A 15,685-nucleotide genomic window follows, 5' to 3' on the forward strand; every position below is an offset into this window, starting at 1 on the left:
AAATTACATGAATTGTCTCTCAAATGTGCCTGCTCCTTTTCCTGAAAACAATTGTTCATACATTTAAGACAAAATCAATTAAGATAAGTCTTACTTCTCTCTCTGGTAATTTACAATGCATTACAGAAAACAATGATATTATGAGCAAAGCAAGGAAGAAAATTTTACGAAATATATTTTTATTTGCATAAAATTTGAAGTCGATGGGACAATTGCCCCTCTGTGCCCACTGCAGGTACCCTTGGAAGTCAATGTTTGCCCCCTCCTAGAATTGACTTCAGTCCAAGTGTCCCCCCTCTCGTAAATCAGAAAACATCAGGGATGGGGCTTGATGCACCAATCACATGTCACCCAACAAAAAGGCAATTGGCAGATCTCAATAATAATAATAATAATAATAATAATAAAACATCTTTATTCAAGTGGGCGTGAATGCTGCATCATTCAAAGAAGAAATTGCACAAGTGTCATTTTGCTACTGTTCTAGGTACACTCCTGTTCACACAAAGTTGCAGTTGAAGAATGTGCCACTTTATCTGAACAGGGGTGTACATGAAATGTAAACATTTTGTATATTGCAACATATCATCATATAAAGGACCAAAAATAAGGGGAAAAAAAGCAATTGGAAGGTTATTGATAAAATTTGGAATGAAGAGGTCATTTTGATATCCCACTCTGTCCCAAGAGTATGTGGTACAAGTGAACGAAAACAAATCCTCTGTGCAAGAAGTGACTGCATAAGAGGGAAAAGGATTGTGGAGGGGGCAACGTGCCTGCAGTTGTCAGCCATTTACAGCAGCATGCACGACTTTGCTCTGCCTACTCCCTTTCTCCCCTTCTCTACTGTTATGCATGGCATTGCTCCACAAATTCCTGGGACATACTGTAGTGTAGGCTTACCATACGTCCGGGATTAGCCTGGACAGTCCTGTTTTTTTTTCGTGCTGTCCTGGAAGATGTCCAGGATTGCAAAATGTCCGGGGTTTTGAGAATCTGAACATGAAAATAGCTAGCAGTATAGAATATTCACGACCAAAATTTATGACCGGCAAGGATCGATCGATTATAAGGATTGATTATACCTCTTCTGATTTACAAAAGAGTACAAAAGTTATTAGTGCAATTGTAAAAGATGCCGTAAATATTGATGACCTATTTGATGAACGTACATTGTTGAACAAGGTAATTCAAAACCAAAAGGTAGGTTGTGGTTCAAGTTCTGAAAAAGTATCAGATTCTATTGAAGAGAAGTGGCGAGCAATTTTTAAGGTGTTTCAAAAGACTGGTATTTCACGCAAGAACATTTTTAAAATGGTTGAGTTTGCTATGTCTTTGCCTGGAACACCTGCTCCAGTTGAGAGAGTATTTTCAATTATGAGGAATATTTGGTATGCAGAAAGTGGTAGACTTCTTGTATGCACTGTTAAACATTTGCTGAATGTTAAAATTAATTCAGAACTTTCATGTTGTGAATTTTATGATGTTATTAAAAAAAACTGGCCATTTCTGAAGAAAAAAAAAAGAGACATGTCTAGTGAAAAGTACAACTGAGTCAACTATAACAGAGAGGTTTCCTAAACTTTAGAAAATGTATTATTCAATTAAACATTTGAAAATTAATTGATTGGTTTTAGAAAATAATGTTAATATTTTTTTCTTTTACAATTTATGGTTTCATGTTACAATAAATAGTTAAGGCTTTTAAGTAATTTCAATTTATTTTTGTAAGAAAAACCTGAAATTCAGCAATAACGAGTTGATCGCGAATATGTCCTGGGTTGGACCCAAAAAAATATGATAAGCCTGCTGTAGTGTTAAGTTTAAACTCCTTCTGTGCTAAGCATGCATATGTTATATTGCTGAGGTGTGTGTGTTTCAACTTTAGGATAGTAAATCTGATTCTTTGTACTACTCCTTTTTATTATTTTTTATATTACAATCTAACAATTTCTTACTTATGTGTTACCTTATTTTCTGATCTTAAATCTAATTTGTGCAATTTTTGAACACTTTAGAAGATCTGGTTAATATTTGCAAGTAATTCTCTATCGAAAGTAATTCTATGTTTTTATTTCCTAGGTGAAAGTTACTATAAAACAACAAAACACAACTGAAGAGAAATTCATCAGGACTTTGGGTAAAGGTGACTTCTTCGGAGAGAAAGCCCTCCAGGGGTAAGTGTCGAATTACCAATTAGCAGGCTTAAATGAACTTCAATTTAATTTGTATGTTGACATGGCTGTAGAAAGAAAAAACAAACAGGGAGGGTTTACGCCAGAGGCATCCCATGAACGCATGCGGTGCATGCTGCACATGCGTCAATTGTGGGCAAAAGGACAGCTTGCTCTGTGATGACATTCATGAGTGTTTCTACATTCCAATGTCTTCATATCGGAGAAGTATTTATTTTACACAAGAGCATTCAACTAAGCTTATATTACATTTCTTGGATCTGAAGTGACGCATGAGTCAATTGTGGGAAAAGAATTATAACTTTCTTTCACTTCAGATCAAAGAAATGTAATATAAGCTTAGTTGAGCACTCTTGTGTAAAATAAATACTTCTCCTATATGAAGAAATTAGAATGTAGAAATGTTCATGAATGTCGTCGGAGAGCAAGCTGTCCTTTTTCCCACAATTGACGCATGCGCAGCATGCGTTCACGAGATGCCTGTGGTTTACACACAATTGATTCTTAGTCACTATGCACTAACAAATACTATACAAGCATGTGTTTTATGAGAATAAATCTACATACTACACTGGCCCTGCATGTGTGTGTCGGGCAGGGGATTATGAAGCCTGTATTTCGACCTTCTGTCATGGAAAGTGGGATTAAAACACCTTATCCAGCTGCACAAAGAATTTAAAGGTCGGAAAGGGAATTTTCAGCCTGATGAGGGATAAAACTGAAAGATGATGGCTAGATGTGAGATTTGAGGGGTTGCAGGTGGATTATGATTCCAAGAATAAAACCAGTTTCCCATAAGTTTCAGAAATTACACACCTTTCATAATAATTCTCAAGATTGGGTTCCAATATATTGTATCCCTGTTCTATTCTTGTAAAGCTTTAGTTAAGTATTTGAAAATGAGTTGCCAATTTTATATTTCTGAACGCAACATACCAGAAGTTTCAGGAAGAGTTTGAACCCCTCCCTCCCTTTCTAAATAGAGCCATGTCTGCTGATAATAATGAAGTGGTTTACAGTTAGAATATTGCCATGTTAAGTGGATTTCTAATTGAAGATAATGAAATCAGGTTCATTTAATCCTTGTTTATCACTCTTTTTATAAGATGTGCATAATGTAATATGTAGTGTGTATAATACTTTTGAAAGTAGTAAATTTGAGAGAAAATAGGGGTTGAAAAGCTTAATAGTCTCCCTTAGAGTAGAAAACAACCACAAAGAAGTACTAAATCTTACACCACTGGTACACACTTGCTATTATTCTCTGATTAATTACATGTATAATAACAAAACATGTGAAATCTAAATAAAAATATCACATTGATATTCAGACTACATACACCAGTGACATAACCACAAAATATTAAGAAAGACATATTAAATTTTAAAAGTGTATCTTTCTTATAAAACTGAAGCCAAATTAATTTTATATTATTTTATTTTATTTTGATAATCATTTTAAATAAAAATATATAAATAACTTATGTGAGTGAGTAGGAATGTTTCAGAATGACGTTTCGGAAGTCAGTACTACTTCCTTCATCAGGTAATAGAATAAAAAACTTTAGGTGCCAAACATGGTACCACATTGTCAAATCGTAAGTTGAGGATTCAAGTTGAGGATAAAAAAGGTAACAAACTTATGGTGACGACATAAAAACTCTGATGGAAATCTTCGCTGGTTAAAAATTCCCTATGTTAAAAACAAAAACCACAACTAAAACAAATAAAAATCGAAGACCTATTAGTCCCCTAGTGACTTCCGTCAGTGTTGGGTAGAACACATGGACTGTAATAGGTCTTCGATTTTTATTTGTTTTAGTTGTGGTTTTTGTTTTTAACGTAGGGAATTTTTAACCAGCGAAGATTTCCATCAGAGTTTTTATGTCGTCACCATAAGTTTGTTACCTTTTTTATCCTCAACCTGAATCCTCAACTTACGATTTGACAATGCGGTACCATGTTTGGCACCTAAAGTTTTTTATTCTATTACCTGATGAAGGAAGTAGTACTGACTTCCGAAACGTCGTTCTGAAACATTCCTACTCACTCACGTAAGTTATTTATATATTTTTATTTGAATTGATAGTGAGTAAAACGCACCATTGTAATATGTTTTTTTGATAATCATATTCAAACTGTTGTTATTTCTGTTGTTGGGGCAACTTCCTGTTGAAAGCTCTTACAGTTGTTGAGTGGAAGAAATTTTTTGATAGTTTGACTACAACAGTATTTGCTATAAACTGTCAAACATTTGTTTTGCTAAAGATAGGAAACCTTCTTATCTATTACTTACGTGAAATTTAGAAGATTTTGCACTTCCGCATTGCGGAATTTTAAACTGCATTTACCGCAACCATAATGACTTCTTATCTATGGTTTCATGATTAATCACTGTGTATAATGAGAAATAATGGAGCCAATTATGTAATTGTATAAGAGGTAACACAAAGAGAGAATATATGATTTTAGAACATTCCTTTTTAAAAATGTAGACATGAGAGAAATGCTTATGTAAATGTTGGTATTAAATTTCAAACTTTTTCAGAGATGACCTTCGAACAGCTAACATTATTGTTGATGACCCTGATGGAGTTTCGTGTCTTGTCATTGACCGAGAGACTTTCAACCAACTCATATCTAGCCTTGATGAAATCAGAACTCGCTACATAGACGAGGGAGTGGAAAGGAGAAGGCAAGTAACAAAAATTCTCAATTTCTAGTATAGTGTATGTATTTGTTGCATGTTTAAGTTGCAGCCAGCAGAAAATTTTTAATAAAACTATTACATTACATTGCCCTGCACCGTGGCTGTGCTGACTAAGGCATCATGCTTTGGGCTCTGCCTACAGGAAGAATGTAAGTTCAAGTCTCCTGGAGGGAAGCGTAACAACTTTTCTTTTGAGATTTCAGCCTGTGCATGGCACCGTACCCACCATCATTAGGAATTTAGAGAGCTACAAATGAGTAGTGTAACCCAGTCATGGAAACAACTGGGGGTTTGTCATGCTGACCACACGTCACCTCGTAACTGGCTGGATGATCTCCCACCTCGGTATGTGGGAGTGAGGCTGGCAGTTGGTAGGTAGGCCTTGGATCTCATAGGCTGTTGCACCATGGGTTATTGTTATTACATTATATTGTGCATGTTACTATACATGTATATTTAAATGTATGGTACATATCAAAAATTTAAATGCATAAGATTTTCTTACCGCTCAGGTGGTAACACATCTGACTACCATGCTAAAGGTCCCGGGTTTGATCCCCGGCCTGTTCAAATCTGGTAACTTTTCTAACGTTGCAAGCGGCCCCGGTGCTCACCCAGCGTCGAATAACATGGGTACATGGGGGAAACCCTGGGGGGTAAAGGTGGTCAGGGGCGTGATGCTGATCACATCACCCCCACTCACGACCGGATCAAGAAAGTGTGGGGCGTTACCCCCACACCCCCTATATGCGTTCATGGCATGGTGCTAAGCACAGGGGAACACTTTACTTTTTTTTTTTTTTAAGATTTTCTTTGCACAATTATGAACATAGCTGAACATTTCAGCAATAATATGTACTTGTATTTCAACAAAATCACTGTAAAAATATTACGCAGTTAAATTTGTAAATTAAATGCAATTGAGTAATTTATGGGTTTGTTGAAATATCGGACTTACGTCAACAATTACTATATTTTGAAAGTGTTTCTTGTTTCAGAGAACCACATTGGCATCCTAAATTCTGGAGAGAATGTCAAACGCAATGACCTAAGAAACTCTTTAGTATTTAGAATGTGAATGTGGTGTTTTTATTGAGCTCATGTGTATTCAAATGGCTAACACTCTGATCCTTGATGCAACTGGTCCTGGTTCTTGGTAGGAAATTCTTGAAATGAAATAGTAGTGAACTCTGATTTAGAAGGCTAGATAACAATGGAATGGATGTGCTGAAAAGTTGCATGGCAGGCCTTAGCTCTCGAATGGGAGTTTAGTTTTATTTAACGTGGAGCTTTTGTAAAAATGATTACACAGATAATTTCAAATTCAGCTGACTCTTACATAATCAGGGTGTAAGGGGTGACCCTGCCTTCCGCATAGTACACCCTGGACTGCATTTTTCAGACTAGCGAGGCTCGGACGTCTGGACTCGCAACCAGATTGTACCTCGTCAATCTCATTTTATCATCCTTCATCATCATATTAGTGATTAACCAAAAGTGGAAGAAAAGCAAATTAAAATAAAGCAAATCAGTCAATTAATCAATCAATCAATCTTACATAAACTCCAGTTTTCACTGTTGATGATCTTAGAATAAAATGTACATATTTTGGTTCTGACAAGTTTCCATGGTTTCTTTGCACATTTTTGCCTCCTTAATTCCCCTCTTAACTAAACTAAAAACTGTAAGATGACAGTCCTTTTGAATGTTGAGCTCTGCCAAGGATCTTTGCACTTGCGTCGAATCCCATGTACTATCTGGTTTCCCAACATCAGAGCCTGCTGCTTCTTTCTTCTCGATGATGCTGGGTCATTACAAATTAATTTTGGACTTCCACTGGGAATCGAACCTGAGACTATTTGCAGAAAATGTTAAAGTGCTAACTATTTTGGTATGCAGGAGCTCTTAATGCCATCTATTTCTATAATAAAGAAAATTTATTGCCTATGAATCATATTCTATGTTTTTATTGGCAAACAAATTTTCACAACCTATTTACATACCACATCAATAATAATTGAACAAGAAGTTAACACATGTAAATATACCACATTGATTTGCAAGAGGAAAATTGAAGTTTAGCCAGGTTCAAATCTGACAATTGCCGACCCCCATGGCTGAGTGTTAGCACAGTGCACTACAATGCAGGGGCCCCAAGTTAATCCCCACCTTGACATGGGTGTTATTTGTGAGTGCCCTTCACCAATTTCATGATACCATCACTCATCCTCACAATTATCCAAAAGTGGCAGAAAAACAATGTAAAATAACCTAATTCAAGTAACTAGTATTCAAATCTGATAATTGGAATTCAGTTAGTGCATCTACTATTGGATTAAAAATTATAGATACTAGAGTTTGGGCTCCAATTCCAAATTAACCAGTAGACCTACATGAAAATGAGTTACATCAAAATTTAGCTTATTCAATTCTGTGTTAATCTATGCTAGCCAATTTTTTTTTTCGAGTATGCCTTCTATTTTTTATTGTCGTGAAAACAAAAAAAGTGCTGGTTCTTTTGTGTTTGCAAATGATCACTATCTTTGAAATTCTGTAAGTCAAAAATGGTTGACATCGCTGTACACAGTGTTGCCACGTTTCACGTATAGCTTTACTCTGCTGAATAAAAATCTGTATAAAATCAGTTTAGCAATGTGAATTGACTATGATAATGGCTTTTAAAAATAGGTGCAAAGAGTTTCAAAACAAGACTAATATTGTATTTGTAAGACTATCCAAAACTAACGAAATGTTGTTTCACAAAATTAAAAGTAACAGTTTTTTTGAGAAATTTTTAAAACCTGAAAATTAATAATTGTGTTTAAAACCTTTCTGCCTGTACCTTACTAAAATTTCATAACGATCGAACAATCCATTTTTGACTTAGAGAATTTCAAAGATAGTGATCGTTTGCAAAACACAAAAAGCGGCCCTTTATTTGTTCTCATGACGATAAAAAATAGAAGGCATACTTGAAGAAAAAAATGGATAACATAAATTAACGCAGAATTGAATAAGCTAAATTTTTATGTAACTCCTTTTAATGTAGGTCTACTGGCTAATTTGTAATTGGAGTCCAAACTTGAGTAATAATAATTTTTAATCCGACAGTAGAATATAAAGCATTTTGCTATTCACTTACATTATATTTAGCACACACAGGATTACTATTGTAAATTAGTGAAAAATTCACACTTAACACAGGCTCAAGTTCTACTCCTACTCAAGTCTGTATTTTATGTTCGATTTCTACAATAATACAATTTCCATATTTAGCCTTACAGTTCTCAAAAAATATTTAATGCCATTTTTCTTTCATTTCTACAGACTTTTATCCAGTGTGAATGCACTGTTTTTGCCAGACACTATAGTTTTATTATTTTATATTAATGATTTAGAAAAACACACACACAAGTACCTGCAAGATCATTCCATTAAGCTATGTGGTACATATGATGTGTTTCAGCCAAACATGAAACTATTATTATGGCTTTTATTTGTGCTGTACTAGTGAAAACAATTAACAATTAAAAATACTTTTCTTACCACATGCAACTTACAGGATACCTGCTTAATATATAGGTGAGTGTATTATATAATAAGTAGTTTTATTACTTCCAAAATTGTTGCTGAAATATAACATTTTGGACAATACTATGTTTATGACATACATTGTAGAAGTAAAATGCACAGAAAACCACTGATGTATTTTTGTGTGGGGTACAATATGGGGGCATTTTGAATAGTAAAATTTGAGCATGATGATAAATCTGTTGTCATGCTACTGTCATATAGCAGGGATGAAACCATTTAAGGAAATAAAGTGTCCATTTGTTGGTAAATTTACAAGAATTTTGCCAGATCAATAAGGTAAACCGGGGTATTAAGGACCACGGGGCATTAAGGACCGTGTGCTAGAATTTCATAAAAAGTGCAAAGAAATGAAAAGTGGCAGGCGCACCAGCCGTGTGCACGGCCTGTGATCCTTTTTTGCTTGTGTAAATAGTACTCTGCACACAAATGGCATGTAAGCTGTGTAGTTAAGACCGGGAAACAGAACCAGCCAAAAGGCAGATGCACGAAATGCCATAAAGAACTGCTGAGCAACTGTATGAAGTTAAAAGCGCATCCCGGAACGTCTACTGCACTAACAGCTGCAGAAGAATCACAATTAGAGGAGTGCTTCATTCTATTTCCTCAGTGGGGTTTTGGAATGAACAAACAAGACTTGTGTGACGTAGTTCAAGATTATTGTGATTCAAAAAAGAAGGACGTACCATTCAAAAGTGGACCGGTCCTTGATACCCCATTGGCTGGTCCTTATTACCCAGCAAAGAGGCAATTGGGACCATACAACCTACCTTTCAATTCATTGTTGTTTTTGCCTTTGCATTATATTCCTACTCATTTGTGTTGTCATTAATGCAAACTAGAAAATATACATTCCAGAATGCATCCCGTTTGTTTTTCTTGAACAGCTCCTAATGAATTTCTTCAATGAAATAGCAATTTGGTTTACCTTACCTCACAGCTCTGTTACTTTGTTATAGTTCTTAATGAATATAAATGCAAAATTCATGTAGGTTGAGTTTCTTTTTCTAAAGCAAAAACCCACCAGAACAATCTGGTTACATAACCCTATTAAGGAGGGTTAATTTATTTATAATATTCAGTGGAACTTTGATTTTATGTTTTTCAGGGCACTGAGGTGGGAAAACTTACAATGCAGGAAAATTGTGTAACATTATGTTCTATTGGGGGAGGGGGGGCATGAAGATTGAATGTATAATGTAGGACAGTGTAAAATTGGTGTTACACTGTATAATAAACAAAACAGTAAATTTTGTTGGCACTAGACATAAGCTATGCATTATTTTAAATTTTAAAATGTCTGATCTTATATTGGATTGGAATATAATTGTTTTCTGGCATTTTAAAATGTTCATGTTGGTAAATCTTTAGTATATAGTAAAACAAAAGTATTAGAAGGCATTTAGTAATACAAGAACAGAGACAGATACACGATGAAACAAGTACATAACAATAGATTGGTAGTTTTTACCATTGTAGCCTATTGTATTCATATCACAGTTCTTCTCATGTCAGGCAGGGACCAAGGTGGTTAGACCACTTCCCCTATGCCAATCCTCCCCCTAAAAAAACACACACACACTTTAATTTGTTTTCATTTTTCTGAAAAATCTCTAAATCTCCTTTTCTCAGTTTCTTCAATTCTCTCATCAGGAAATGCAATGAAGTGTAACATTTCATTTTCTGTTCACTGATGCATTATTAGGAATCCATACAATAAGTGACATTTATACTGTATCATGGGTGGATAAAGAAGAAGAGTTCATTGTCCTTCCCTAGACATCTTAGTTAATGATCGAAACAATTATCGCAATATTTATATTTCACAGAAATATACTTTTATTAATAATTGCTTTAATGCATATCTGTATCACTATTGAGTAAAAATGAACATTGATAACATTTAGGGTAAAAACATTATTTAAACTCGGCACATGCAAATAAATATATGTATCCATGTACTCATTTCATATTTAACTTTATTTTCTTCTCTGAAACCTGTGAACAATACATGTGATGTAATCCCTGCTCCCTGAGTAGCATGCGAGCTGCCCTAGCTATAAGTCTGTGTGCTGTTATGATACAGATGCAATTAATTGCATATGAGTGAAGGTCATGAATTTCTATAATAAAACTTTACTTCTTAGGAATCCTAGAAGGGCTAGAACTTCTTTGAAGATTTTATTTTTATATTCTAACTACAGACTACGGAGGGATCAATATGAAATTTTAACCAAAACTGATAAAATACCATTATGAAATTTACTAATACATCAAAGTTCTATCAATCCATAGCCATATATAAGGAGAGGATTTAGCAAGTCCAAAATCCTACCTTAATTTAGTAAACATTTTACACTAATTGCAGTATCAAAATAGCAAGACTGCAAATTTGGAAATTACACAAGGATTTTTAATATTATGTAATTTATACTTTATTCCATTAATGTATCCACATCTTCTCAATAATCTACCCTGCTATTTTGGAAACCACCATAGAAGTTGACAAAGGTTTAATTTACAATAATTTTGGTGCTAAATTTACACTTACATTTCAAAGAATTCTACATTTGGAATTTAAATCTTTACTTTTATTTTCATTTCCATTGACAAGATTTCCTGTTTATATCAGAATAACTATTTCATATTGTATTGGATGGAGCAGTGTTAATATATTTTAACAGATAATTTATATTAAATTAAATTTAAGTAATATTGTTACAGACAATACATTGTCAGTATTTTCGTTCATGTTTGGAAATATTTACTGCTTAAATGTAACATGGTTGTTATTGTTGTGGTTAGTAATTATATAAAATATATTAGGGTACTGAATATTGAACCCCTCTGATTCATAATCTATTTACATGGGCCATGTAACAATCCAATATAAATTGGAAAACATTCCACAACCTGAATTCATGTTTGGGGAATAAAATACATGGTTGTATAATAAATACACGTAAACAAGTTACTAACTTTCGAGGAAAAAGTTAGTAACTCGTTTACATGTATTTATGAACCTGAATTGTTCATTCACCTGTGTAATTAATGCATAAAACAAAATTGAGTGTAGTGGGTTTAACTTTGGAAAAATAAATTATGTATCAATTTGATTTTCAAAAAATAGAGAGCATGAATTAAAGCTTTATATATACACATAAGAATAATAACGAAATGGCAGAATTGTATACTTAATAACAGGATTGGTAAACTTATTGGTAATCATGTCCTGTTTATCATGATGTGATGAATCAGTTATTAATGTTTAATTCTCATATATGTTGTATTCATTTTTCATGTAGAATCAATGAAGAATTCCAGGACTTGAAACTTTCTGACCTTCGAATCATTTCCACCTTGGGTGTCGGAGGCTTTGGCCGAGTGGAGTTGGTACAAATGGCAGGAGAGTCTTCGCGGTCGTTTGCTCTTAAACAAATGAAAAAGAGCCAGGTATGTATATTTGGTTCTGGTCTGTGATGGACTCTGCATTGTCATAGTTAACCAAACCATTTTGTTTGAGATAGGGTGGCACACATTTTAAATCTGAACAAATTATGCTAAAAGAGTTCATTGAGTGCTAGACTTTGATTTTGTTAATGAAAGTAGAAGCTATTCTGAACTTGTAGTCACTCACAAGGCCTTTTGTCAGCTGCCATGGATGAAGATTGTGTTGGGAATTGCTTACGGTTTGTCTGTTTAGCTGTAGCAGAAAAAGAACATTCTTACAGGTATTCTTGTGAAGGTGGTTTCATGATCTATATATATATAAAATAAACAATGTTATGTGCAGACTAAATCCCATGAAAGATGGAAAACTAAGTAAACTGTAAAAAGTGTTTTCTGCCACCACTTGAAGGTACCTTGAATGCAATGATACCATATGAATAGAGGCACATATTTGTGGTAAATAAAAAAGCAAAATTTCGGTACAAAAATGGAGTCAATTTCGGGTTCAAAAGCGGTAAATAAAATAAAATTTCGGTGTTAAAGCGGTGAAAAATTGGATGAAAAGTGGTATATAAAAAGACATTTTGGTTTTAAAATTGTGAATATTTGATTTAAAAACTACACTTATTACACAAAATTAACATTTCACTTCTAATAGCACATTTATGTAGTTATCAGAGTAATAAGTTTATTTCTGTCTAAAGGAGTCCATTTTTGCTTCTCCAATATTAACAGCAGAATTAATCAATTTTCCATGAATTGCATAACTCACAGGATAATTCAGACCTCAGAAGGTGTCGCATCGGTAAACAAACCCTAAATTTCATGTTTAAGAGGTTATTTTGCATTATTTCGTGACAAAACATGGTAGCAAAATGCATCTCACACCTTTCAAAAACATGAAAATTAATACCACAATTTGTTTTCTGACATTTCGTTTTTCATCAAAAACAAAATATACATGCCCCTACATATGAATAAGGGTTGGTAGCGTCGTTGCCTTGTAATCAAGGGGTACCGGGTTTGATACCCAATGGAGGCACATGGTGGTTCGGATTCCACTTTAAACTGTAGATCCAGTCCCGATTAGCCTTACTGTGCATAAAGTGGACTTAAAACACCAATTCAATCAATCAATCAACATATTAATAAGAAAGTGCAGAGTATTTTTTTTTTTAATTTTACAGAAATAATTTTGCACAGAAGTTTATATTTGGCCTCACAATAAATTATATATAACACAAACCTATCTATACTTTAGTTTTCAACGTTGGAACCATGGCCAGAATTACTGTTGCCCAATGGAATGTTCTTACAGTTGGCCCAACGTTGGGCCAACCATTTTTGGTTACTTGGGAAGCTCCTTTCGATTTTGAAAAAAGGGATAGTTTTTATGTGCTAATTGAATATCCAAGTTAATTGGTAGATTAAAACTTGCTTTACTGCACATGAAGCTGCAGTGAAATGAGTTATGTTCAGTATTTTTATTTAATTTTAACCTCTGTTCTCTGTTCTGGGATCAATTCAGTCCCTCATCAGAAGCCTTAAAGTTAACCCCCTTCGCAGATGAATCTCGTTATTGTCTAGATAACATTAATGAGTTGTGATTTACACAATATTGATTGTATTTCTAACAGGAACATAGCTAGTAGTTTGTGTCACATAAATGCTGTTTATACTTTATTCAGAAAATAAAGGCTCAACATATTATGATTTATTTGTCAGAATGTAAGTGAGGACTCAATGGAATTGTATAGATTTTTTTAGAACGCTAAATGGTGAAGAGATTTTGTTATGTTTTTTATGTCCACTTTATGCACAGATAGGCTAATCGGGGACTGAACCCACACTTTAAAGTGGGACTCAAACCACAACGCCCTCACTGGTATTGAACCTGGGATCGCTTGATTACAAGGCAACAATGTTACAACTACACCATCGGGGAGGTCCATAATTGGCGAAGAATATACAATATGAGATTTACACTATCATTGCCAAGTGTTCTTTCTATATCTCATGAAAGTTTATATTGTGTATTATTTTAATTTAATATGTAACATGTATTAGAATATACAAAGTATGTTGCTGTTGTGTGTGAATGCATAAAAGCTGTTTTACACAGTCCCATTCAGTGTGCATCCTGTATTGGCAAGGCGGTTTATTTTTAATAAAAATTTACCTTTCTGTAACTACAATGCTAGTCCTTTTTTTTTTCAGTATAATCTAGGTTACAAGTCCATGGTTGAAAAAAACATTTTAATATACCTAATAGAAGAAGAAAGTAAAATATATTTTCCACTATACCTCATGACTCTCCTATTACTACAATGCTCAAATGTATTTTTTTTCCTGGGTATGCATTGTCAACTTTGTAAAATACACAGAGATAAATTAAGAAACATGCCTAAGATAAAAATGTCATTGTTTGTATAGTTTTGCATACTTTTTACTTAACTTCATATCAATTCTTTCTTAATCTTGAGTCCTATAGAAGAACTATGGTCTGGAATATACAGGGTGGCCAAAATAAGGTGACCAAAATAGTGACTACTTAATACTTTTGGTTACTTTTTTTAACCACCCTGTATAAAATATAGAAATATAGAGGATAGCAAAATTTTAGACATTTTGCACATTTGCTAATAAAATCTTAATATTAGGTTCTTGATTCCTAATACATTGTGTTCTCCTTTTAAGATTGTAGAAACCAGACAACAACAACACATTATGTCAGAGAAAGAAATTATGGGCGAAGCGAACTGTGATTTCATTGTAAAGCTCTTCAAGACTTTCAAGGACAAGAAGTACTTGTACATGTTGATGGAAGCTTGTCTAGGTGGAGAATTGTGGACTATTCTAAGGTAAACAATATGAATTAAGTAGCATTTTTAGATGCTTGTATGGTTCAAAATGGAGACATTGCAGTAGGTAGAATGCTTATGCAAATTATCCTAGCTGAGGGATTCTTTATGTAACTTTTCTTAACTGGGGGAAATAGCTTCCTTCTGCTTGGATCACAGTGCCAAAAACAATCAAATAGTGATTAAAATATTTCATATTTAACAAATATCTACATTTTTTTTTACAAATAAATGACATTGTACTGCTTATTTCTATGTACATCAAAAGAGTAGAAATTGAGACAGCTTTTGTGACAAATTTCAGCTTATAATAATTTCTCATCACTACTCACGAATAGCAAAAAAAATTAATGTTATTTTTTCATACATTGGTATTTTTCTATTGTACTGTAAAGGTGTAATTTGGCACCTCAGTTTCCTGTTAGGTGACATTTTGTGCATTGGGAACCGAATTGCACCCAAATGTCACTTTAGAACACTGCTGCACACTTAGTATCTGCAATTGTATGTTTAATGTACATTCATTCATCAAATAAATGCATGTCTGGGTGCCCGTGATGCAAATGTGATCAGTATTATGTGGGTCAGTCAAATATGAACCGGAATTTGTTCCGTCCAGCTGCACAAGCAAGCATATCCACTTAAGACCAATCAGAAGTTGAAATGGATGTGTCTGAGACTTGTTATATGCTGCTCAATTCACCTTCAAAACTTTCAGTCAGTAGTGAACACAGTTGCAAAACATATTACTGTTAAATTTTTTGCCAAGTGGAATTTTATCAAGGTTAAAGCAGCTTAATTTAATTAAACATTATCAAAAATATCATGTGTTTTTGTGACAGTAAAAGTTTGTGTGTAGGCACGAACATGTTTAACCC

At 33.9% G+C, this 15,685-nt stretch overlaps 1 protein-coding gene across 2 annotated transcripts in view; it reads left to right on the plus strand.

Annotated features, from left to right (window-relative positions):
* Nucleotides 1-15,685, plus strand: part of for (cGMP-dependent protein kinase for) — a 261,102-nt gene that overhangs the window by 226,338 nt on the left and 19,079 nt on the right. For both annotated transcript variants that reach the window (XM_083141470.1, XM_083141469.1), the window contains exons 6-9: nt 2,083-2,177; nt 4,744-4,890; nt 11,802-11,949; nt 14,644-14,807. In XM_083141470.1, coding sequence (XP_082997596.1) covers nt 2,083-2,177; nt 4,744-4,890; nt 11,802-11,949; nt 14,644-14,807 — 554 coding nt within the window. The remainder of the gene's footprint in view (nt 1-2,082; nt 2,178-4,743; nt 4,891-11,801; nt 11,950-14,643; nt 14,808-15,685) is intronic.

The sequence above is a fragment of the Lepisma saccharinum genome, chromosome 20 (genome assembly GCF_977018435.1).
Source record: "Lepisma saccharinum chromosome 20, izLepSacc3.1, whole genome shotgun sequence".
NCBI classification, from domain to species: domain Eukaryota; kingdom Metazoa; phylum Arthropoda; class Insecta; order Zygentoma; family Lepismatidae; genus Lepisma; species Lepisma saccharinum.